The sequence below is a fragment of the Amblyomma americanum genome, chromosome 4 (assembly GCF_052857255.1).
Source record: "Amblyomma americanum isolate KBUSLIRL-KWMA chromosome 4, ASM5285725v1, whole genome shotgun sequence".
NCBI lineage: Eukaryota > Metazoa > Arthropoda > Arachnida > Ixodida > Ixodidae > Amblyomma > Amblyomma americanum.
Window position 1 is genome coordinate 194,099,172 of NC_135500.1, and position 26,125 is coordinate 194,125,296.

The following is a 26,125-nucleotide window of genomic DNA, read 5'->3' on the forward strand; positions in this document are numbered from 1 at the left end:
TGATATGACAGTGCATGCCTGCTTAAATCCAATTCGTGAAAAATTGTTCTGTCACCTTTAACTTCGCTTGTCTGAGAGTCGTTATTTGAAACCAGTGTCTGGCAGCAGCTACCTAATACTGAAAACTTGGGTGCTGAAAGAGCTCCGTTGTGTGCTGTTGTCTGCTCATGTAACAGATGACACGCAAGCCGGAAGGGCATGCGCTAAGTAGTACGTAAAGCCGTTAGACTGCTTCCAAAGCGATACCTGATCCCGCATTTCCTTCGTAATGTTTTTGAGAGTTACCACTGTCACCACCGAAGCCACAGCCGGCGCGTACTTCCTGCAACATTGGTTTCTAGAGTCAGTGTTGAAGCTCAACGGCGCGAAAGATGCGCCCTGCTGTCAGTGCCATCAGCTATGTAACGTGAGGCGCTGCACCATCTGCCTGCAGATAACACTGCGCGGACTACCTCAGCACACTTTTCGAATAGAAAAAAAGATATAGAGGTTCATGCATTCAGTATTGGTGCATTGTGAGTCAAAACTTACTCCAACTCGAAAAAAAAAAGCATTTATTGTGGATGCCAATTCTCACATGGCAGTTAAGCATATGCCACTCTCATAGTTTCACGTACTTTCTCGAAAGGGGCTTTTTTGCAAAATGTTTAACTACGTCATGCTTGTCAGTAACATTGAATGCGTAGTTGCAGAGGAGCGGCCTCAGGAAACAAGCTGATATAAGGTTCATGAGCTTAAGCGTGTGCACATTGCTGCCATCGCTCTTGCACTTGAGCAACTTTGAAGCACAAAGAGCCGGGACAGCGTGCTCTACTAATGTAGTGAGTGGCTTTTGCAATGTCTGAGGTTCCTGCGGGGAGGGGTCAGCAAAAGCTCTTAATGTGTCGAGAACGAAGAGAAGTTGATCTGACGGGTAGAGCAGCCCATCATCTCGGTCTTGGCTGCGGGTGAACTGAAGGAGTGGCTGGTTGCTAACTGGCTTCGTACATGGCAGTTCTCGCAATCCATATGCTCGCCGACAACTCGTGCAATGTAGCCTACCACATAAGCAGTAGCCGAGATCTGAAGCGATGGCAGGTGCTGTGGCAAAATTGTGGTAGTAAGCCTCTGAAGCACCAATCTTGCCTTCGACAGCTTCGGTGCTGCTTGCACAATCGACGTCAAGGCAAGCTTTAGAGCTGAAGTAGAAGTTGGTTGCGCAGAAGAAAGGACATCAGTGGATATGAGTTTTGACATCAAAGAACATTCTTTGTGGGCAATATTGGATGCTGAATTAGACAGCGATCCCGGTCTTCAGTAGCTTTCCGAGACCTGACAGTGCAGCCCGAACATTCAACATTTCGTTACACACGGATGACATTCGCAAACTACCAAACAGGGATTCAATTGGATCGCTGTTGAATTTTCGGGTGGGGACGAAAAAGAATATCTCTTCTGTCAGCAGATATTTGACACACGCCACTGTGGAATAGGTAGTGACCAGAATCGCCTGATACATTTCGTCTGTGAGAAATTCACGGGTATACACATATATTTTTTTTAGCCCTTCTAAATAATTTGTCCCTATTTGCAAAAGCCTCAGGAAAGCATGAATGCAATTAAACACGAATGCAAACAGGAAAGCAAGATTCGTACTGTGCGCAGCTGATCAGCACCAGCCCAGCTTCTCATATTCTCGAGGAGAGCAGGCATCGAGGCACCCGACACGCCCGACGTATTCTACTTACACAGTGCCGCCACGCAGCAGCCGTGAGCAGCGGCAGAGCCGGCGCCCAATGGCCTGAGGAGAGCGTTCGCCCAGCACAGAAAGTATAAAGGAGGCGCTGGCCTATAGCTGCATGCCATTTTAAACAGTAAATACTAAATTTCTGATCTTTTTCTTGTTTTGTTTTTCAAAGGAGTCTTGCTGTTCCAGCGCCAGTGTACAATTCCACTTGCATGGAATTTCTGTTATTTTAGCAAAAAAGAACCAGTGAATAATGACACAAATGACCAGAAGAAGGCACACACATACACACTTTGCGTCTCGTTCTTCACTGGTCCTTTTTTGCTGAAACCAGAACCAACTTGCCCAACAATTCACGCTTGTCACGTGCTGTTCATTTTCTTCTGCGGTGAAGCCTCTTCATGTGTGATGCTACATGCAAAATACTTCCAGCGCTACCATATCACACACTGCAAGAAGCCACAAAGTCCTCTCTATTACAGAGCAGTCCTTCTTGTGACAGTCCCAATTCAGTATGCATGAATTGAAGCATTTGACGGAACTGCGAGGTATACTCGTTGTTGCACACGTTTCATCTTAAACTGACATGACCACTTTCTGGCTTATCATTAAATAAATTTTACCTTCACGCAAATGGTTTTTGTCAGTTTTGGGGGAACATTCAATAGTTTAATTCAGATAATTCAGACTTTTTTTTACATTTCTTTGAAATCTCAAGTAGCAGGAGTCTAACTCTACTATTATCCCAATAATTCAAGCTCAAAGGACACTGAAAATTTGTTATAATCATGCCTATTTAATGTGCTCTATGTTGATGAAGCAAAGCATCAGTTTGAATCAAGGAAGTTCGAAATAACCTGGACATAGTGAGACTGAAAAAGGTCCATAATTTTTCATTACATATAGGTTTCTGTTACATGCAGTTTTTGCATGAAGACTCGAAAGGACACTGCTAAAATGAAACCAAACTGTGCAATGAATGCAGGTGAAATCACCTAGCAAACATTTTCAGTAAACTCCCATTACTTGAAGCCGTTAAAAGGAAGAACTCTTCCGTGGTCTTGTTGATAATGCTACTCTGGGATCACCCACCACAATCACCACCCATGGGTCACGTGACGCTTCTAATCGTTGGGGGCCAAGGATTCATAGGTGCCTGCCTCTTCTCACATGCCCCCTCTGCTGCCCTAGGAAACATACTCTATTATCCTCACTTAGCTGGCGCTTTCCGCTGTCCCCTCTCCCGACACACATCAACTGTCTGTGCCCGAATCACATGAACATCAAATGAACAACGGAGAAGTGGCAACAAGGAGCACGCGTTGGTTATCTCATGTCTTCTCTGCTACGTCCTGTGCTTTTGCACTGCTTTTGAGCGTAAACTGTTTAGTGCCTCATAGCGTGATTCCACAAAAGCTGAAGCTGCAGATACTGCTGCGTTTACCACTGAGAGAGAGAGTGAAAACATTCATTTAAACGACCCTGGTCCATGTCTGTAGAGGCACCGATGGCTTCAAAGCAAGGCGTGTCTTGTCAATGCCTGCTTCAAATACGGCTTAATTTTAAGTAATGCAGCATTAACTAATAAAATAGCCTATCGAGTTCATTATATAAAGGTCAACTGCCACAATGCCTTCATTACATGGAGTTCACAAATACACACGCTTCAATAGGGGTATATAGAAGAAGTTAGCGCAAAACTTAGACGAAGACAGAGAAGAAACACACAGAAGAAACACAGAAGAAACACACTCTGTCTTCGTCTAAGTTTTGCGCTAACTTCTTCTATATCATGCAAAGCCAACTTGCCCGACAACACGCTCTTCAATAGGGGTGGCATTGGGGAATTAAGAAACTTCTTAATATTGAGGAATTCACTACGTGCAGGTTCATTACATCCAGCTTTAACTATGTATGTGTAATAATAATAACATTAATAATAATAATACAGTGTTAGCTGATGTTACGTTAGTGCTCACCAACTGAGCTTTAATCCAGCCCGCTGAGCTTATATTTATTCTTTTTTTTTTTCTGAATAAATCCTTGCGTTAAACTTTGTTCTTTGACTGGCTCGCAGGCAGCTGCAGACAACACGCAATCAGCTGCAGCATTTGCAATCCTTAGTTGCCTCTTTTCAAGACAGCGGTGGTGACCAAGCAGGGAGTGGCCCCGGAAGTGGTGCGCCATCTAGGTGAGTCACCTGTGCGCAGTGGCCAGAGTAAAATTTAGTGCAATACTTGCCCACATACCATATATACCTGATTCTAATGCCACCTTTTTCCACCACAATTTAACCTCAGAATGGCACGGGCGTTTTACCATTGGATACAAAACCAGAGCCTCACTAAGAACCGAGGTGTCAAACGGGAATTTTTTCGGATTCGGTTCAGGTTCAAGTTCACGCCTTTCAGGTTCAGCTCTGGGGCGACATTCCGCTCCTGTTCAGACAGGTCCAAATGGGTTCAAACGAGTTCAGGACTGAAAAAAAAAAAAAATTATATGCAGACGGGTTTTAACGCTAGAGCACTAACTAACCCCCATGTTGGAAAAAACTCTCCGGCATCGGCGTTGGTAATTGTTTGAAGCCTCGCAGCCAGTTTCTCCGGTTGCTCTGGCAGTCTAGATGGGCCGCCTCGGTCACATTACTTTGTGGCACCATCGCAACCTGCCCATCGGATTGTGAGTAGACCGACCACGTTGACCACCTTGAGTGAGCAAACTTGCAACTGGCAGGTGACGGTTAAATTAACAATTGGCCCCAGGAGGTTGATCAGGAAGAGCAATTTGGGTCTCACAAGACCACCAGTGGTAGCACCTGCCATCACAGGGCAGTTGCACATTGCTTAACCACTGCACCACGGCATCAGGATTGGTATCACGACTCCCAGCGATCTATAAATGTAAAGTTGAGAAGTCTTAGCCTTAAGGCAGAGCTTAAGTGTTCACTTCAGTTTTTTTAATGAACCTTGTTAAGCTGTTTACATTTCTGTATGACACTAGTATACACAATAAAAAATGCAAAATTTATTTTATGCAAGATGTTTTCACTTTGCCCATTTTAATATTGTCTGCAGCAAAAGTATAGGAACTTACTGAAAGAGCCGCAAAATCAAATGAACTCAAAATTAATGTAAATCGGTGATTTATATTCTAGAATCCATCTGATGGGGGGCATAAGGGGAAAAGCTGGTGATTTTGCGTCTACAGAATCAGCAGGCTCCAGCAGTTTTGGAGACGCCGTTGTGCGAGTAATGGGTCTCCCCTGAAGCTTGTGTCAGTTGGAAATTTTTCCTAAGCAGAGTACTTGCATGAGTGCCATCAGGATCATAGCATGCGCCCTTTACCTTACCACGCATTATTGAGAGAGGATGCTGTCCTGTATCGACAGCTACAGACAACTTTCCATCACCCCAAAACTGAGTTGCCAGTCACACAGCCAGCACACCTCCAACATCCATTCATCAAAAGCCTCATGAGAACACTGGCTCTCCATGACAACCAAGAGCTTACCAAACATATTTTCCTTAAATTGCATATTCGATATCACTTTTGTAATTCGCTTCTTATATATTGAGCCCCTACAGCTCAACAGCCTCAAAAACACAGCTAATCATGGCTTCTCGCTAGTACAGTATGAAAGTTAAGGTTTTGGCCTGTGCTGATGACATAGCCCTCTTTTGTTCTGACAAAAAGGGTATGATAAAAAAAAAATAAGCTTGAATGGGTTGGGAGCACTTGGTGTCTACGTGAGCACAAATTTGCAACATCTTCATTAGGATGTTGCATTGCGACACTGTTGAAAGTGCTGCATTGCACGAGGAAGATGGCACACGCGCTACATAGAATTTTTGTGACCTTTCTGGGGTGCTCTCAAAGGAAACCTATACGCAGACAAAAATTTTTGCTCCCTTATTAGAGCCTGGTGAATCTGTCGTGCACTTTTTGTCCACTAACTTGTTTCAGGGCTTGTATTTTTCAAAACCACAAACCACCTTTTCCTGACACCTGCATTTAATAGGTGAATAAATGCTCATCTGTTTTTTTTTTTGGACATGGTCATGAGAGTTTAGTGGTGATACATTCAATTTCCTCACTCTTCGCTTTTCCTTACAATACCTGTATGGCCTCTCCAGAAGGCAGATGACAAACATTCTGATCAGTCATTACCTCCTCTACCCATATAGTACCTGCAGCCTTCCCTAGCCTTTCTTGACACCAGTGTATTAAATCGTGTTCAGCAGCTGTAGACTCAATTGGCCGCAGAAACTTTTTTTAGACCTCACACATGGACCTTACACGTTAAGACATGCTCTTTGCACCAAGGGGACGTTTGTGCGTGGTCATTGAATTGCTACCCATGCAAGCAATGGCAAACTGTTAAACAGTTCTTTGTATTGTGTCATGATTCTGTGCTTTTCCACACATTCGTTTCCACACACAAAAATATGGTGCATAGGTGCACTGTTTTCCATGTGTCGGCACTTGAAGCAAATGGGACACATATTTCATGATGCCCTGCAACGGGTTAACCTAACGCTTAGAAATAGACACTCAACAAAAGATTGGTCTGTCCAGTAAAAGAACATGGACAAGAGGCTTGCCGTGTTGTGAGTCCTTCTTTTACAAGGTGCGGGCAGGGAGTGGTCTGTGAGGTAGATAGTGCGAGGGTCTTCACTCTGGTGTCACCCTTTGAGGAGCAATTGGTGGCTGTCCAGTTCGATAGGATGTGTCCACTTTTCCTTTCCCTTGAGTGAATGGGCAGCAAGCCTCTGTAACTTCATGGCGGTGACCACAGAACAGGGGAAAGGCAGGGATGCCTTTCTCCCCGCTACTGAGTGGTGGTAGCACACTGATGACTCCAGCTTCCTATTATACCAGTCATGCTGTCACTCCTTCGTTTCTTGCTAATGTAGAAAATAGTAAATGCAGTTTTTTTAGTTATAATTTTTGTAATTATTTAAGCTGTGATTATATTCCTGGAGTTGACTTTGACATTATAGCCAGTGTTCGGCTATTGAAACCCATATAACATGAGAGAATAAATTGAATTATAGTTACTGCTGGGCATTGCCGAATGGTGATCCGTGTGTACTGATGTCCTGCATGCCATTCCAAAAAAGTTGACGAGCTACCAGAAAGTTGGTGTCCATACTGCCAAACATTGAAGCCACCATTTTTTCTGTGTAGTGGTGAGGCTGACCAGCGAAAGGAGCAGCAGCGCCAGTGCCTCCAGCAGCAGCTGCAGGAGCAGCGGCTGCGTCTGTCTCTGCTGAGGCAGCAGCTGACGCCCAGCCAGCAGGCTCCAGCCAAGAACCAGCTGCGCGTCGCTCCCGAGGGCCCCCCACAGCGTTTGCTGCCACAGCCCTCAAGCCCCAGGGGAGCCCCCGCAGAGGCCGCTGCGTCCCTCTCTCCGGCCAAGAAGGACAACGTTACCTTGCCCAAGAATCTCTACGATGCCTCCAAGGCCAGCAATCGCTCACACGTGAGTGACACACCGGGCAACTTTCCACACACTTTGCGTTGTTCTTGCCGATCTGCCCTGTCATTTTTTTTCTGTCTCTCTGATTGTCTCTCATGGAGGCGGATAGACAGGTGTGCTGACTTTGCTGGTAAGAGCTTGTGACTAGCGTTCCTTGGGGGTGGAGCATCTGGTAGGTGGTGTTGCAATGCAATTAGAGGCACTGGTAAAACTCTCCCACCTGCCCTGACACCGATTGTTGTTGCATTTCGTTTCACAGCTATGTATTTTGAAATGTGGCACGTCAACTGAATCATGTTGGCAAGAAGGGTGGGGGAAGACTCAGTGCTCACACAAAGATGCACCGGCGATTGATGGTGTGCGGAGGGAAAGTGTGTAGGGAAATGCTGAAGGGATGACACTGCTGTGGCATTCTCAGCATGTGTCTGAACGCATTACGGCACACCCGAATTCTCGCTCTTCTCTATCCTACTGCATGCCCTCTTCGCCTTTTCCTTATTTTTTTTTCTTCTCTTTTTTGAAGATTGTGTACTTTGCTTATATGTTTTCGTTATACAGTCAAAAGTGCATATTTTCATCATACTTTCAGTAACTCGAACCCAAAGAAGAATAAAAATTGGTTCAAATTACGTGGAGCTGTAATTAAGGGAACCCTTTCTAAGAAAATACACTTCATGTTGATGGTATCAAGGCGTCAGTTCGAATAAACCAGATGTTCAACTCTACTGTACAGTGCACACAAAGGGGATTGAGAAATATTTTGATATATCACTACTTCGATATATATGTCATGCCTATAGATAAGCTTATCTGTAACCTAGAAACATAAACACGGTGCACCCATGTAAGGGAAGGCTGCAAGAAAAAAAAAAAAAATATCTCACATCAACTTGCCTTTATTTTTTTTTTAATTCTGTTGTCATTGACTGTGCTGCGTGTAAGAAATTTGTGGGGCTATAACCATTTTTCACAGTTGTGACAGACGGGTCAGTGTGCGGCCGCTTTTTGGTGAATCTACACGCGTCATGTAGGACACACCGGCCATCAACAGCCTCCCCCCTCCCAAAATACACACCCCCCGCGGGGAAAAAAAAAAAGGATACACTAGGTGCATGCACACAAAATAATATAAAAAGAATTTCAGGCTCCGCGATTGCACAAAAATTGCGGTATGCATTACAGCACCTTTACATATTGGACTTTGATGCACTCGTGCTATAGTAGTTTCTTCCCTCGCTTTCACCAGCACCCCATCTCTGGCACCCATGCTTGTGTGGGCTCCGCTGCCTGCCCAAATTAACTAGAGCTTCACACCGTAAAATAGTACATATGTTTGACGGGACCTGAAGGTGAGTCCAAATTATCGACTTTTCCGAATTAATGGGGGTCAAAGTGTTGAGCTTCTACTGTAAAAGAGTGTTTGAGCATGGCAACACAAAATCTTACAAAACTGTAAGATTAGTTGCACGTGACGCAGTTCCGTCCTGGCCAATTCTTCCCTGTCATGTCTTGTGTTGCCGCACCAAAGCACTTTATTGGAATGCTTCTGCTGATCTGATTCGCATTATTTCTCCCACCAACATTGTGCTGTAATGGTTCTCACTTGCCTTGTGTTATGTATACAAGATGCCTGAAGTGAATACATAAAATAAATCTGTGCACTGATTTTTGGAACAAGAAATTGGCTTCAATATAATGAAGTCCAATTTTACTAGTATACAAGCTGAGCAGTTTGAGTTTCACAGAGGTGGCTGCAAAGCCAAATGCGCTGCCAAATTCTTTTTGGTATGGTGCACAACATCCTCCACCTTTGTTAAGTTCGCTTTGAAATTTATCACATTAGCCATTTGTCGAGGCAACTAGAAATTTCACAGTGTATCGATATATTGTGAAGAAAGCCTTCTGCGTTGGCTAACCTGCTTACCAGTGAGGACTTAAGTTAGATGAGTGGTTGGTCTAGTTGGCTTGAATTTTCAATCTTTGCTTCCGCACTTAAAATGTCCTGAAGATAGGACAAATAAGCATCTGTGCTTGTCTTATGTGTTCTCTCTTGAGAACTACGTTTTTGGTGCTGTGGCTTTGCCCGAAAATGCAAATGTCATCGCAGTAGCTTGGGTGTGGGTGCCCTCGGTAATGTGCTCTGTGTGCTCATGCGACCCTGGTGGGGCTGGACTTTAGCATGTCAGGACTGGGTGCCCTCGTGGTGCATGGGGTCCACAGTACAGCAACTGATGGTACTTCTTTTGCGGTCCAGAAAGTAAAAAATCTGGGGTTTTTCATTTTATTTATTTGTTTGTTTTGTGGCATTCAACGATGTCTCTCGGCTTGCAATGAAAGGGCCTGTTCGGAATTTGAGCTAGCTCTTCTGCAAGTCATCTTGGGAGGATCAGGGCACTGACGATGCCTGAAAACAACGTCCTTATAGTGTCTCAGGTTGCCAGCCTCAAGTGGAACTGTGAGGAGTCAGAGCCTTCAAGTACAGTAATCCCTCGTTATAATGAAGTCAGCGGGACGGCGGAAACATTCGTTATAAGCGGTAATTCGATATAAGCGACCGCCCGAGAAAATCTTAAGGCAGTCGAGCTTTAATTGCGCCGCAACAGCGAGGAAGTCAAAATACAATGTATTCGGGTGCAAAAAAGGCAGTGAGCTTTGGCTGTTTCAAGTTCTTATCGGGCGCGTGCAACCCCTGCACTAATCTGACCAAGCATTGCACGAGGCTTCGGTCACTCCCATGCATTCAACCTTTCGGGGTATTTCGAATCGCGAAGACAGTGGCCACTTTCATGCGGAGGTTGGGGGCGTGGAAATTCTGTGGCTCGAGACTGAGGTTGTGTTTGTTGTGCTCAAAAAACGATTAGCCGCTCATTGTAGGCACGCAGCACGATCGTGAAAACTGAACGGTTTTGCAGGGGACGGGCTTCGCATGATTACGGACAATTTTTTTTCCCGAGGTGTACAGGTGTGAAGTCTGCAATTGAGTTTTTCAGCGCAGCGTCATGTCCACGCCGTTGACGTATGTCTAGGAACAAAATTCAATGACCCTACCACGCATTTAGACCGTTTGTCTAGTCGGATGGTGCGAATCAAGCATTACCGGCTCGAGAAAATCACCGGGGAAACACCATGGTTGCGTTGACCCGCCATGTTGACAGCCTGACTCGCCGCTGGCATGCTCGGCTTTTTCGTGTTTTCGGCAAGTTATCGGTCGCTTTGCACTGTCAAAAGTGCTACGAAGCTAGGGGCGGTGTTTTATTGCGGTGCAGGCCGATTATGATGAGCGGCAAGCAAATTTCTAGACCGGCTTCCCCAAAGTTGTCTTCCCAATTTGTTAACGTAGCTCCTCGCGTCAAACACGGCAAAGGGCGTGCGACCAGCGGTCGCTTGCGACCAGGCGGCAGCTCGACAACACCGTTGTTCATGCTTGCAAGTGCGACCTGTGGGTCGCCTTCTTGTTTGCAGCGAAAGCTCTCGGGAATGACGTTGTTCGCGCGCTTTCGAGAGCTTCGTCTGCTTTGGCCGATGTGAACCAGTTAGGCTTAGCGACGACTACAGCAGCCAGGGAGCAGCTCAGTTCGTTGCCGAAAGCTTACCTCGCTTGCTCATGGGCTGATAATTCTATCGGCTCATAATCGGAGGGACACTTCTTTTGTGCTTTTTGGCACCTTTCAGTGCCAGAAATGTTCTTTAGAGTGGTAAAATTTTGCTCACCGAGCGCACCCCTCGGAATGTTACGGCGCAAGTCTGCCCGTGGTCTTTTGACCACTTTTCGGCATCCAAGAGGCTGCAGTTTTCTGGCATCGCAAAGCGTCACGAAAATTTTATTTTTGTTTGGATTCTTTCACGGGGGACACCAGCAATGCGACTGCGACCGATTCGGGCGCGCTTCCGTTCACATCCGCTGTAAAACAGCTGGGGGCACTCGGCACTCGCTTGGTACCTGTTACTAGGCAGGTGATTGGTCGTAGTTTTGGTACTTTTGTGGCCTGCTCTGTTCCTGCATGACACTAATTCGTCAGCGGCATTAATTTGACACTGCATGCGCAAAAGGGTTGCTGCCGCGGCGGCGATGCCTTCACTCGTCACTTCGCTCTAAGCGGGTCAAGCTCTTCGTGCGCTTCGAGTAATGTGGCTTAAAATGCATGCGTTTGGATCGGGACCGGAAGAAATTTCGAACAAAGCGATAATTCGAGTAAAGCGATTTCGTTATAGCAAGGGATTACTGTAAATCCTCATTCCACGCACCAGAGCATTGGATGAGCAGGGCTTGCTTTAAGCTTTGGAGGAATCAATTGCAGCTTGTGTAACGCTTGTCGTGTTTCTCAGGATCACTCATCGTCCAACCTTGAGTCATCGGGGCTGAGTCGCGACAAAGCCATCCTGGAAGAGCTTCTGCAGCAGGAGCGAAGCAAGCAGCTCCTCTCTTACTCTCACAACGAGGACGTGCGGAGCCCCAGCTCATGTTCTGCCAGCTCGGAGCCCATGGACGGTGCGTAGTACACTGTACCTTTTGCTTCAAGGGGATATTGAGGACAACTGCATGCAGTTTTGGCTCTTAGTAACACTCATTTGTTTGACCTTTCATGGCTCTGTCAACGTTGATTTGGCGGAAAAACGTGTGTATTGCGGAGAAATGTAGAGTTATAAATGGAGTACTTTTTCCTGTCATTTAATTCAAACCCATGAGGACGACTTTCAAAGAATTATGCACCCCCATTCTGAATTCAGGTGTATTGTGGTGCAGTCTAGCCATAAAAATTCGCAAGCAAGAAAGGCATTTGACATCATTGCAGTTTCTTAGCGAAGATGGCCTGTATTTAATTTTTTTTACCTCTTCTAGCTTATATTTCCAGTCAAATTATAAGTGATTTTCAGTTTGTCATTGGTGTCTCTTTAAGGAATTTCTTTGGCTCCAGTATCCTTATCTAGATATGTGAAAAGGAAGAAGTATTGTTCAGCTGCTACTAAACTGATTTGACAGAAATATCTTGCATTATACAGAATGTTAAAACACTGGTGACAGGTGAAAACAAAATTTAGTTGAGGCCTGCGCACCACTTCTTTATACTTTACAGTCGCCGACTGGTTTTTCGGGCTCTGTCCGAATAATTAAAACGGTCGGAAAAATTCCTAAACTTCAAGAAAGTCACTTCACTCTAAAAAAAACAGTTTCAGAAATCGTGCACTTCGCCATTTCCCACATTTCGTTTGCAGCCGGTAATACAGCCGGTAATGTTAGATTTATTCCAGCGAGACTAAAGCTTTCATCATGCCTGCACCGCCTCACGTCACCCATACCAGACTGTATGACACGGCCGCAGGTCTTGCCGTGAACTTGCTGCTGGTGCCGCGCGACTCTACACGTGCTGCGCGAAGCGAGAACAGTGTTTCCCAAGGCAATGACGGTTGCGGAGACTAAGATAGGGAACCCACTAGAAGAAGCGAGCTCTTCAGGCTACACATCCACCCCCCTGTTGTCCCTCAATCTGCCCCGCACCACATGCGGTAGCCTCTAAGCTGCGGTAGAGCTGTCCCACTTTCAACACGATCGCACGCTTTTCTTTGTAGCCTGTAAGCCACCCCAATGGCAACAAAAAGCATTCCATTAAAGGGGCTGTGAAGGGGGCTCTAATAAAGTTGCGGCATGGGATATTGAAGCACGCCGCTTCACGAATAGTGTCCAGCAACGATTTTTTTAATGCGATTTATAGAAGCTGAGTTATATGTAGTTAAAATTTGAATTTCAGCGTCTTTGCGCCTTTCCCTCTCCTCTCGTCACTTTTTGCACGCTGGAAGGTAGGCGCTCCTTCACCGACCCCCCCCCCCCTCCGGGAGCGGAGCTTCCCGACCTGCCGGAGCTAAGCGGCTTATTGGCTGCGGCCACGGTAGCTGCCTGGCGTCTGTAAGAACCTAACCAATGGCCACCTCTCACCTTGTCTACGCAGATGCGGGGGACGGATGAGGGCGCGAGCATGAAAAAGTCGCCGGGAAGGGCTCGCCAACTTTGACGCGTGATTGTGGGTCGTCTGCTGCGTGTAGAAGAGTATTATTTGGCTCCGGTTTTCATGACAACACAGTGCAGTGATTAAGTGAGTTAATGTGCTCTCCTCGGAAGGCGTTTCAGAGCCCCTTTAAGGGGACACTCAGTCTTAAAATGAAAATTTTTATTATTAAAGATATTATAATGAAATAAGGTGTATAGGAGATGTATTTCTTGCTCCTGTTTAGAAAAATAAGACAGTTGCAATCAACAACAATTTCCCATATCTCAACAAGTTCCCATATTATGGGAAAAATAACTGAAGCCTAATTTCTTATAGGTTGTTAAGATAATTTATCCCAATATTTCTTGGTTCCAATTAAAATGGAGTTGTAGCCGAAGGCCTGTCGCACAGAGCCATGCTATATATATTGTTATTAAGGTATGTAATTGTATAAAAATGTTCAGTTTTGTCGAAGCACCACAATTGTGAAATATAATAAGGTGACATTATTGGTCACAAAATTTAGTATACTTGACTCATCCATAAAAAGATAGCATAGCTCCATAGTTTAGTTCTTTCTGAATGCAGTGATATAAGAGTAATCGAAATTGTACCCTAAAAACGTAGCATAAATTTCTGTGAGTCTATTCATGTTGGCAGAAAACATGAAGTTGGGAAAATCACAATTGAAATGCTTGTGCCAGCCATTCGGAAATCGTTGTAGCGCCATCTTTCGAACAAGATCAAGACTGCAATAGGCCATGTTAGACTTGAGCTTCTGTGGAAGCGTCGGTTGTGAAGACGTACCAAGTTCACTACGAAGCTGGTTCAAAAAAGAAAAATCTAACCTGTGTGTGGAGCCGAGTGGCAGTCAAATGGCCTTGCATGCGTTTGGTATTCCTGAAACATGTACTTTATTAGAGGAAGTAAAGACAGGATTTTTGCCACGAGGTCGGCTCGGAAGGGTTGCAATGGGCCAAAGAAGGGCCAGTTTCCAGAAATAGGAGAGCTTGCTGACTTCGTGCAACAACAGCGAGCAGCCCGTGGGCCTATGACAGTGGAATTCTGTTAAGTTCGAGCTATGCACCTGGTTGCAGAAAGGCCTAATGCCTACAGAGTTCAAAGCCAGCAGGTACTGGATTTTAGACCTTATGTAAAGGTTTGGTTTACGGGGTTTTAATGTCCCAAATCGACTTGTGCTATGAGGGTCGCCGTAGTGAAGGGCTCTGGATATTATGACCACCTGGGGTTCTTTAATGTGCACTGACATTGCACAGTACACGGGCCTCTGGCATTTTGCCTCCATTGAAATGCAACCACCGCATCCGGGATCAAACCCACGTCTTTCGGGTCAGCAGCCGAGCACCATAACCTCTGAGCTATGTAATGAAAACGTGTGTATTTTCATTTCGAAGGTGAAGAGGCATCTGCCAGAAAGGCAATTGAGGTGGTGGCATCATTTATTTCATTGCAACAAGTGAAAAGAGTCATTTCTTTATTTAAATATGAAAAACTCATGTGCATTACAGTTGAAAGCATAGCACTTTTTTTTTTTTTCTGATCGTGAAAAATCGGTGCACATTACAATCAAGGGCTTGTTAGAATCGAATAATTACGATAGCCAAACATTAAAGAGCTGATTTCACCTCCTTTTGTGATTTGTCAGCTGAATAATACAGTATGCCACAGACCATGGCTTATTGTTACCATTTTTTTTTTTTAAGTTGTATCCTGCCATAGCCAAGCCCCTCAAATTGGGTTGGCCCTGCCCCTGTCTCTTGTGGCCTTCTTTGGTTTGCTATGTGTGCTGCTTTTATCTAATTCTTTGTCGCCTCGCCCATTGCCGTGCTTCAGGGCCAGGAGGAAGTGTCATGGCTGGAGGGAACACGACAATCGCTGCCACATGGGGTGGCTCTAGCACGCAGGAGAACTTGGAAGACGATGAGGATGATGATGAAGACAGGCAAGAGGGCAGCGTCGAGGCAGGCCACGACTCTGATGGTAAATGTGTGCCTGCTTCCTGTTGCCTTAGTGCGAAACAAAATGTCTTGCCCGGCACATGCAATAGACTTATGAATACCTGCTCATTGAGGACATCAGTCATGTTCTTCAAATTTTTCAGTGTGTACAGGGATCACCTAAAAGTCAAAATGGTCATCAGCTCGTTTTATGAAATTAAGTGCATTGAATTTTACTCAAAAAGAAAAACAACCTTGTTTTAATTGTGCACAGGAAAAAACTGTTCCGCTTCGGAGCAACTCAAATGTATGGCCAACATACACTCTTGCAAGGTCTGTTTAATTGTTGCTGCATGTTCTAACAGTAGAGTCTGCACTGCGGGAATGGGTAATGCTCCTATGTAAGTGTTAGCTTATGTTTTAGGGGAGCATCCAGCAAAGCGCTTGATTTTGGCTGGTTCAGTTTTCACAGAAAATTATGCACACGTACTTGCCAGCATATATGCCGCCGAAAGCATGCTCACGTGGTGTGACACATTCTTAAGGTTATTGTGTGCAGACATTAACTTGGAGTTGCTGCTATAAGCTAAGCACTTCTTGGACACAGCATAAGCGAATTGGTATGTGCTTCTGCTGTCGTTTAATTTGCAGCAGTGTGCGCAAACAAAATAAGGCAAGTCTATGAAGTCGCACGCGAGCATTTCATATTACAGGCCCAATCACTCTTGTCTAGAGCCAATGAGTGGTCCCGTGTCAGTCAAAGGAAACAAAATTTGTGAGGAATATTTGCAGGGAATGTGCATGCCTCTCAGATTAAGAGGCAAGGCAAATGCATGCATGCAGTCACATATAAGTGTGCAGGCTGCACATGCATGAGCACCACTCCTCAAATCCAACAGGTTCTGCTAGATTGCGGTTACTTTTCCTTTCAGTTCACTGCTTGCACTCTATACGCTTGTGCTGTTGGGCCTATGCGTAACAACATGAGCCCATGGGCTGAAGGCCTTTTCGCAGAGAAACCAATGTTTGTTCGACCACTGCAGCTTTAATAAGTTGCCCACATGGGCTTTTTACTGGAGCACCTTCTATGGATTTTTTCACAATGTTCTCTCTTTGGCTGGGCTCTGAGTTTGTCTCTCACCCTTTCTGACATGAAGGCAGCCACAGTGATGGGGAGAATGATGCAGCCCGTGCTATGCCGCCACCTCTTGCTCGGAAGGATCGGCAGTCTACAGCTGTGGACGCAGCTACTGCCACTCCGGGGCGCACAAACAATCGGCTGACCAGCATGCACGTGCCAAGGGGTGAGGCAGCTGCTTTTGTGGAGACTAAACTGTGTGGCATGACTTGCTTTGGCTTGTGCCTTAAGGCTCTGTCACAAAGATGCTCTTGCTGCTCATTGATCTTGGCCCTCTCCAAACCTGCAAGCATGGTAGATACCCAGCACTCGCTACTACACCCATTGATCTTAAGAATATTGAGAAGTTGACCTGGCATATACATCAGGGCAGCAATAGATGTACTGAAGCTATTAAGTGGCATCGCCGATAAAGCGAGAAACTATACCTAGAAGGCCTCTTTTAACAAAGTTAATATGCAAGCAGTTTGTGTTTGAATACATTTTTCGGTCTAGGTGTCAGCTAGGGACCTTTGAAGAGGTGCTTGGTTGCCAGGTGATTCTAACGTGTTCGATGAAGTAATTACTGTAAAGCTTTTTCTTTTAATATAACATTTTACTTGTCACTTTCTCAGCAGTGAACGGCACATATGGTGGAGGTGGCCAGTGGGGCAACTGGCAGGGCACTGCTGGCTACTCCGCTGCACCCGTGCAGCGTCAGCAGTCTTCTACCGCCCAGGGCGAAATAGTAAGCATTGATGTCTGCACAGTGAAGAGTTTGCACTTTATCTCTGTCAGTGACTTGTCTTCATTTCCTGGCGTGCAGGTAGTACAGCAGAATTTCTATGATACAAATCTCACAAGGTCACGAAAATACTAGTATCGTCCAAAAACAAACAAAATTTGTTTGCAGAAGCACAGGAATTGCATTCGTGCAGATATGTTTGCAATTGATGAGATTTATTAACGGCCGCGCACCGCTGCACACTGCTCATGGCGCATACAGCACGACTGCCAATTGCGGTGGTGTGCGGGCCGCACGACACTCAACCAATCGACCGTGATCGTATCATCGAACTTCTACTGTACACGAGCTTTGATTCGAGTGGAAGCAGAATAAACGTGCCCGTTCTTGCAATGCTTTTCATGGTTTCATTGGGGCTTCTTTGGCAACGAAAGAAAGAATTACTGGAATAAAAGTTGTAATGTTTTCTCCCGTCACTCAAACTGCTAGCTCTTCTGAATTTCGACCGAACTTTCCAGTTGTGTGGACAGGATGTTATTTCTCCTGAAAATTGTTCCCGGATTTGTTCAATGCCATTTTTTCTGGAGAAATAAAGAAAACGGTGCGTGCAATAAGTGGACATAATTACTGGCATATGCTTGTTAGCCGAAAGTTTGGGTTTCAAAAATAAGCATCATTAATCCATGGTTTGGGAGCAGCCATGTTCAATTTTCTCTTGGTTTAAAGCGTTTCTGTGAACCCTTATGGTGCATTTGCAGGCCGCTCGCTGTTTTCCTTGCAATTGTTGAGATGTATGGTGTGAATATGAAAGGCTGGCAGAGAGGATTCGATTCCAAAGGCATGATGGCCAGCCGAAATAGTCAGCGTTGAAACAGGATCATTGAAACTGTCGAAGTAGTCAGCATTCACGAGCGACCTGCGTTGTTGCATGCATTGTCCATGACAGTATGGAAGAACCCTCGGAAATATAATGCAACCTTGATTATGCATCCCCTGCACATGTGACAACTCACATTTTACGGTGAATTGGCATGGGTCCGGTGAACTCTCCTTAGGTAATGCACGAAATGTCTCTATTATAAGACACAAAATTACATGCGCCCGATTTCATACGACGGTGAGCAGGAACCATCCGGAATGAAAGAGGCTGGTGAAGCAGTTTATTGTTAGACGTCGCGTCTCCCCAAGGCATTCTGAATTGGAAATAAGGTAAAGACATGATTGGATAATGATGTGAACCGGCGCTCAGTCACCTGCAATGATGGTTGTAGTTATGGCATTCAGATCGCCTTGTTCATGTGACTACTTACTTGCACAACGAATGCACCAACTATATCTGTTATCAAAAATAAATTTTTGCTCATACAGTGTAATCCACTTTTAACGATACCAGATATAACGATATATCGCTTATAACAATCAAATTCTTTAGATTTATCCATTCTCTCATTGCCCCTATTTAAAAAATAAACCGTATGTAATGTAAGGGTACAATTATCGGCAAAATAACAGATACAATGATAGGATCCTGGCCATCCGGATATCGTTTACCACGAAAATTTGTCTGAAAGTTTGATAAAAAATAGAATACTTTGAAGCGAGTGACGTAAAAAAACTACAAACGGACTGGCATGGCAAACTCTGTGAGGGAGCGTTGCCTAGAGACTCGGGAACCTAGCACTGTTGTCATCGCAATCGCTGGAGCGGGGAGCTCTCACACAAATGTAGCTTCTGCCTGACATGGTTGAAAATTTACATTTCTTTTTTTTTTTTAGCGTTTGCTATTCTCGCGCGTTCCCCTCTTTCTCGCTGTCCGCAGTGCAGTTCTTGGCAGCGGGCCAAGATGCCGTGCCCGATCAGTGTGTTTATCTTTTGATGGGAGCTCCCGAGGGGGTGGTGGTGGCTCACTTCGCGAACTTGGTAGAGCGCCAAGATGCTGTGCGCCCTTGACAGGAGCACCCCCTTGACAGGAGCACCGGTGGCAATGGCCACATACATGGGGTAATAGCTACATGCATGGGTGTGTTCTTTTAGCTTTTTTTTGCCAGTCCAGATATAACAATAATCGGTTATAACAATCAGATTTTCCGGTTTTTTTAATATCGTTATAAGTGCACTGCACTGTACAGTGCTTGCATATAGTAAACACATCCCCCAAATTTTTGGAAATTTTTTTAATAAAAAAAAATGGCTTCATTGTATGAGTAAATGCAGTCAACTGTACCCCTTTTTATTCTCACCTGCAATGCTTCACTGATAGTAATCATTGTAGAGATTAGTAACTTTTGCTGGCAGCAGTAGGCAGGGTGCATAAGGTTGCATGCTAAAAAATCGTCTTAACTTAAATAGTAAATTCCTGTTCCTAGGTGTCTTAACCATGGGCTCCTTAGCCCTCAAACAGTATGTATTTCCATTGTTTTTTCTTTCTTCTTCCTCTGTGAATGGCTCCAGGTGTCACCTGACGACAGCGGATACCCGTGCGATCGGTTTCCTGGTGGGGCTTCCAGCCTGATGATGGTGCCAGGGTGGCACCAGCTCTCGCATAATCTGATACAACAGCTGGAGAACACCAACACTGTCTACCAGTCAATCCTGCAAGAGCAGCAGGCATTGGCAACTTCAGCGGCTGCCGTCTCCCCAGGTGAAGCCCAGAGCTGGCTTATGCTCTTGCTTTCTGAGTCTTCCCTTTGCCGTGTAAGAAAAGTAGTTGGCTGCCACTTATCTTAAGCAGTCTCCTTTCTGCTTCAGCCAAGTTGTTTCTTGCGTCTTGTGTCAGTGGAGTGCAAGTTCTATTGCTGAGCTCATGTGCCAGTAGCCATACTTCATTGCACATGCGCAATGCACTTCTTTCAAAGCTACCTTCCATGCTGAGGCTCTGGAAAGTGCACAGCAGAATTTAATTTCTTGCTTTGATTCAACTGATGTTGCAGATATATCCTTCTAGTGGAGCACTAATTTAAGTTTGTTGACAATTCTAGCACTGTGTTACGTCCTATAAATTTACTTAATATATAAAATTAGCGGTGTTCAAATAGTGAAATTTTCTGGTCGAAAATGAATATGAAGAAAAAATGTCTTTGAATATCATATCAAATACCTGTTCAGTATGAAAAAGTATTTTCAGAAAAAGATGAGCATGTAAATGTTGTTCTTATTTTGTTAAAATCTTTCTTAAAATAGTATGTAGTCTTTGCAACTGAAATTAAGCAAACCTAGACTGACCGAGCACCATTTAAAAAAAAAGCATATTGTCCACAGGATTGTATACTGTTTGATTAGGCAGCATCACAGTATGCAACCAGTACTGTGGCCATGCAAAATGAGTAACAAAATGAAATCCATGAATGACACGACCATCAACTGAATATGATGTGATGGGTAGAAAAACTTTTAATTTGAACTTCAAGGGACCGGAAGAAACGCCTTACTTAAAGGAAACTTGAAAATTCAAAAATATTTTGAAGCTTTGTGAGGAGGCTCTATCGCACAAAGAGCAAATGACGAGTATGCAGTTTTACCGTGCTGGAAGAAAGCATGGGTTTCATGGGGAGTGCACATTGGCATCGGAACGGCGAGACTGCTTCGAAAGAGAAAAAAATTAACAGCGACGTGCCAGTCAGTGTCTGAAGGCAGCATACAGCTGGATTCAGACAAGCCGCAGCTAAGCTCAGAAACCAAAACTGTGCGGCCGGAGGATATTGTTTGGCCTAGCGACTGGGGTCGTCCTATCGTCATGACGCCTGCCATTATGCACGTGTGGAGATGTACGGGCTACAGTATACCATGAAGTAGGCAGCATCCTTACACTATCGTTTTCCCTGCCACGACACCTCAACTTGGCCCCATTTTGGGCACCCCTTATGAAATTCCGAAAGTGGGCTTTCCCGCATGTCCCATTTGACCAAAACAAGATTGCGGAGCTCATGCTAGAAGAGTTGTGAAGGCGACAGGACGAGTGCCATGGGTGTGAGCATTAGGTATGTAACACATAATGGAAGGATCAAGCAAACTTATCACTTTAGCGTTGTAATTGTATGAAGCAGTTGGCCGGCCATCGTATTCTCATCACTTGTGATGTGTGGGAAAGCCAACATGCGGAATTTCGCACATCCAAGTTTGTTGGCATAAAAATATGTCTTGTCCACGCGAGAAGCAATGTACGATAGAAGAGAAAGTGAACAGGAATTAGGATGCCTTTTTTCTATTTTCCCGACACTTTAAACTCGATCGTCAGATAATTTTCGGATCATTTTCCACTAATTTCCTGTTTTCATCTGGTGTACGTTTGTGTGAATGAGCATGCTTCTTTTTCGATGGATGGCTGTCTGGCTTCTTTTTTTCTATACAGGTGTTTCGTTATTTCCATTGTATATTATATCATTCATTCATTTCATTTCATTCATTTATTGTACCCTTAAAGGCCCTTTTCGGGCATTACATAAGGGGGGGGGGGAACAGTTGAAATACAAAGTAAAGAGAATAACAATGTTAATGCAGTAAAATACAGCACAATGCAAAAAGGATCTGGAATACACTGTGAAATGTTAAAATGCAGTTCTAATCAATACATGGTGGCGGATAGGCTAAATAGGGAATAGTAACAAGAAAAAATAAATGGTAAAAATCAAAGCATGAGGTTGTTTTTTTTCATTTGATGTAATGTTCGATTAGTGCGTCTCTAAATTTACTAGCGTCATGCTTGTTTACGATGTGATCTGGTAACTGGTTCCAATTTTCTATTGATGTAGGTAGAAATGATTTATTGAAGGCTATTGTAGAACTATGTAAACGCTGAACACTCAGGGAATTGAAGAGGCGACGCGATGTTCGGATGGGAGGTAAGAGTAATGAGTCACTGAGGTAAGGAAAGTTGTAATACAATTTATGAAGAAGGCAAAGTCGTGAGATTTTTCGACGGTTCTCAAGTGGTAGCAGATTGAGTGTTGATTTAATCCTGGTGATGCTGTAGTATCTGTCATAATTTGAGGTTATGTAACGTGCTGCGCGGTTCTGAATAGCTTCTAGGGTGTTAATTAAGTACGCCTGATGAGGGTTCCATATAGAAGATGCATATTCAAGTTTACTACGGATGAAGGTTTCATATGCCAATTTACGGACAGAAGGAGGAGCCAAGTATAACGATCGTCTGATGAAGCCGAGTGATTTGGATGAATTGGCCGCTAATTTCAAGATGTGTTCGGACCAGGTTAAATTGCTGGAAATGATGACTCCGAGGTATCGGTAGGATTGCACGTTTGTTAATGTGTTTGAAAGCAATGAATAAGCGTAAGTGAGGCTGGAATGTTTGCGAGATACTTGCATGTATTGGCATTTTGAAATGTTTAGCGACATAAGCCACTCAGAGCACCATCGTTCAATTACGTTCAAGTCGTTCTGGAGTAATAATTGGTCCCTGTTAGTAGCAATGCGGCGATAAAGAATGCAATCATCTGCAAAGATGCGAATTGTGGAAGAAATACCAGAGGGAAGATCATTAATGAAGGTGAGGAAAAGAAGAGGGCCAAGGACCGAACCTTGTGGTACACCAGACAGCACTTCAGTAGGACCTGAACAATGGTTGCCTATTACCGTGTACTGAGAACGATCTATTAGAAAACAGTGTATCCATGCTACAATTAGAGGGTCAATGGACAGACCGGAAAGTTTAGACATGAGACGATGGTGGGGTACGCGATCGAAAGCCTTAGAAAAGTCTAAAAAAATGATGTCAGTTTGGAATGAAGAGTCCAGATTTAAGTGAAGATCAGTAGTCAATTCAAAAAGCTGAGTTTTGCAGGAGAGACCGGAGCGGAAACCATGCTGTTTAGTGAAAAAGAAAGAGTATGTATGTATTTCTGTGCATTTTCTTTTGTATTTGCTTCTGTGGGCAGTTAAAAAAATTATTGCTGTTTTATTCTGCAAATAGTCTGTACTCCTGATAATCACTGCCCACAAGTACCATTTGCCTGTTTGCCAATGCTGCCGTGTGTAACCAGGGGTGGCGGGCATTTCAAGCTGCCCCGCGCAGTTTTTGCCACGCCACTTCTTATGTAATTTATGGGGGAAAAAATAAAAATGAAAATGAAATGAAGATTTTGTGTAGTTTCGCCATGGTCGAATTTATGAAAGCCGGCGAAATATACGATTACTGGCCAATACTCTGGAATTTTCTTATGTTTGGAAATTTTTGAGTATCTATTTCATTTATGTCACCTCAATCATTTGGTCTCCTATTTAGTCATTTGCTATGTGCTGACATCACTGAGCACCATACCATTTATTGTCTTAGACGTTATGTTTTATGTCATCAAAATTTCGTTATGATAGCTACAAGTTGACAGCTGTCTGATTTGACGAGTAGAAAGCCCATGAAACATTCTGACAAGCCTCATTCGCTTGAACTGACCTTTCAGTTTTTTCGTAAATTTATTTTCTGTTTATTGAAGTGAAGGCTTGGCAGAGAGAAGGGTGTGGCATTGCAGCACAGCACTTCTGTTCACATATGCCTTCACTTGCTTGTTCCATTCCTTGTTTACGAAACTAAGGGTCGAAACATGAATTCCAGGTTCCCACCTACGAATGCCAAGTGCAGATGCCCTTCAGTTCTATGCCGTTCAGCAGCAACTGCTTCTGAGCATCATTCATTGTTATCAGCTCCTCAGCATCCAGCAGGCAGAGATCAGCCAGCTTCAGCAGGCTACTCACCAGGTTGGAAAACTCTACTTCAAGGTTACTGAATTTTAACAGAAATCATTATTGTACTAAATTTCAAGGACTCATAAAATATAATTAAACTAGTACTGTGCATTTTTGTCTCTCTATTTGTTTATTTGTTTCTTCATGCTTATGTTGTTCATATTTCAAAATTATGTTTTTTTGAGAAGGCTATGTTTTTGCAGTTCTGCTGATACGTTTAGACCGTATTGCTGCTTGCATCTGTTTTTTACTTTGATTGTCTTTGCTTGTGCCTTTTTCTTTTTTTGCATTTGTGTACCAATGCTGCCCTTCATGTAATACCTGTAACTGAGGGGCTTAGGTGTATGTATTAAAAATGAATAAATAAAATGTGCAGCACTCAACTTGTATTTGTGTGTCCACAACAGCACGGTCACCATGCACACATCGTTTTGCAGGGCAGTTCTCCGAGCTTAGAAGAGGGCCTGAGGGGTCCAGCAGCAACCTTGCAGGAGCCGGCCGTGGGGAGCCCCTTCCTTTTGGCCGCTGAGCCTGTGGGTGGGACCTGGATGCACGGCATGGGTGCTCCCTTGCTCCACACAGTCCAGCCACACCGCCCCTTGCCTGCCGAAGCCCGAGGCGCGCCTCCGGGGGCAACACTCAACAACCAGGCCAGTTCCTTTGACATTCTTTAAAGCGAGAGCTTTACTGGCCTAGCAGGAGCGAACAAACTTCACTCAGAGAAACGCAACATCACAACTATGTGACGCCACATGACATGGCGCCGGGGCTCCACAGCCGCGGAGCGGCTGCTGCCTGACCACATGATCTAGCCGAGCCTCAGCTGGATAAAAAAAATTAGCTGCAGTTTAACTTCTGCTGAACCTGGTTAGAGAGTGAAAGCTGTGGTGTACCGGGCAACTATAGACGCGGCTTGGCGTCTGTAACGTTGAGTGCGTTCCGCACACTGGATAGGCAGTGCCCACCCTGCCACCCTGGCAGGTGGCAGTTAAATTAATGGTTGATTGTGAGAGGTTGGTCACCCAATGAACGCTGCCGCACGTCTGCCACAACATTGTCAGCGCTAATGCATGCAGCCCACATCTCGCTGTTACCACCACCACTACCTCAAAGCGCGATTGAGGCGTCCACTGACCCAGGGAGCCAGTTATGCGCCCTTCCTTTCCTCAGTGCCGAAGAACACAATGAACGCCAGCAACTTTCGCTTTGTATATTGGCTGAGCAAATCCACAGCCAATTTTTTTCTTTATGTCGGCTTGTCAATGCCCCACCTAATCCCCAGCTTCATTTGGTTAACTTCTTGATTCCCTTGCAATATAATTTCAGCCTTCCTCTCGCACTACGTGCATCACTTAGAAAATGACGAGCTGCGAGTGCGTGCAGTTATTGATGTATGATAGTATTTCTGTAGCTTTTCCTCGGTTGTGTTTTCACAGGTAGTCCCAGGCAGCCGAGCCAATAATTTCTGGGATAACTTCAGAAGCTACTCACGCCAGAACCTTCTGTCAAATCCTGGCGCTGCACCGAAGACCAATGAGCTTCCTGCAAACTTTCAGGTTTGTTTTACTGTAATAGCTGTGTTATGACTGTAAGGTGTCAATAGGATTTCTTTCAGCATCAGGGTGATATGTGGTAACGAAAATTCTCAGGTCCACCTGGTTGTCAGTGAGGTGTTGTTGTTTATGTGGGCCTTAAGAGCAGAGGCTCTTATTGTGGGGGGGTGAGGGGTGGGGGGTGGGGGGGGGGGGGGGGATTATGGTACAGGCATCACTCTCGTTTATTAAACTGGAATTCGGGCTGCTTGGAACGAAGACTCAAGGCAAAACACATAGGCACAAGACAGACACATTTCCATGGAATTTTATTTCAAAAAAGCAAGAACTTATGCACACATATACATATATATTTGGAGGGCCAGAAAAAACAAGGAAAATAATAGTGCCCTACGCGCCTCCGTATGCTAGAAGGCTATAAAAGAGAAATAAAAAAATAAAAGAGGCATGCCCACTGTAGGAAGCAGTTTCCTTCTGTGGTCATGTGCGCATTCGCTTGTCTGGGGTTAAAATCAGTGAAAGACTAGCATTTGTCTCATGCACAAAACTTGAGAAATAGAATATATTTTTATTTGTGTTCAGGCTTCTAGTAGAAGCAAATGTTTTTTGTAAATTTTGAATAACAGATATCTGTCCTTTAACAGAAGAATAGATCATATATATCTCCAACTTTGTGTTTAGTGCATGATAGCCTTAGCCTCATATGCACCACAAAACCCAACAAACAACAACCATGTCTATGTCTTTTGTCCTGAGTCATTCTAAAAGTGCTGGAAAGTATAAATTGATTCACTGCCACTTCTTGACATTTTTTTTTTTGGGGGGGGGGGGGGTGGGGGGGGGCGGTGGGGGGGGGGTGAAAGGTCA

The 26,125-nt window shown here is 44.5% G+C and overlaps 1 protein-coding gene across 1 annotated transcript in view; it reads left to right on the top strand.

Moving 5' to 3' along the window:
• LOC144128939 (uncharacterized) overlaps window positions 1-26,125 on the top strand; it is a 74,539-nt gene that overhangs the window by 26,746 nt on the left and 21,668 nt on the right. Inside the window, 10 exon segments of the mRNA XM_077662760.1 lie at window positions 3,804-3,917; window positions 6,914-7,208; window positions 11,532-11,694; window positions 15,044-15,190; window positions 16,305-16,451; window positions 16,900-17,012; window positions 19,461-19,650; window positions 23,575-23,717; window positions 24,143-24,355; window positions 25,142-25,261. Coding sequence (XP_077518886.1) covers window positions 3,804-3,917; window positions 6,914-7,208; window positions 11,532-11,694; window positions 15,044-15,190; window positions 16,305-16,451; window positions 16,900-17,012; window positions 19,461-19,650; window positions 23,575-23,717; window positions 24,143-24,355; window positions 25,142-25,261 — 1,645 coding nt within the window.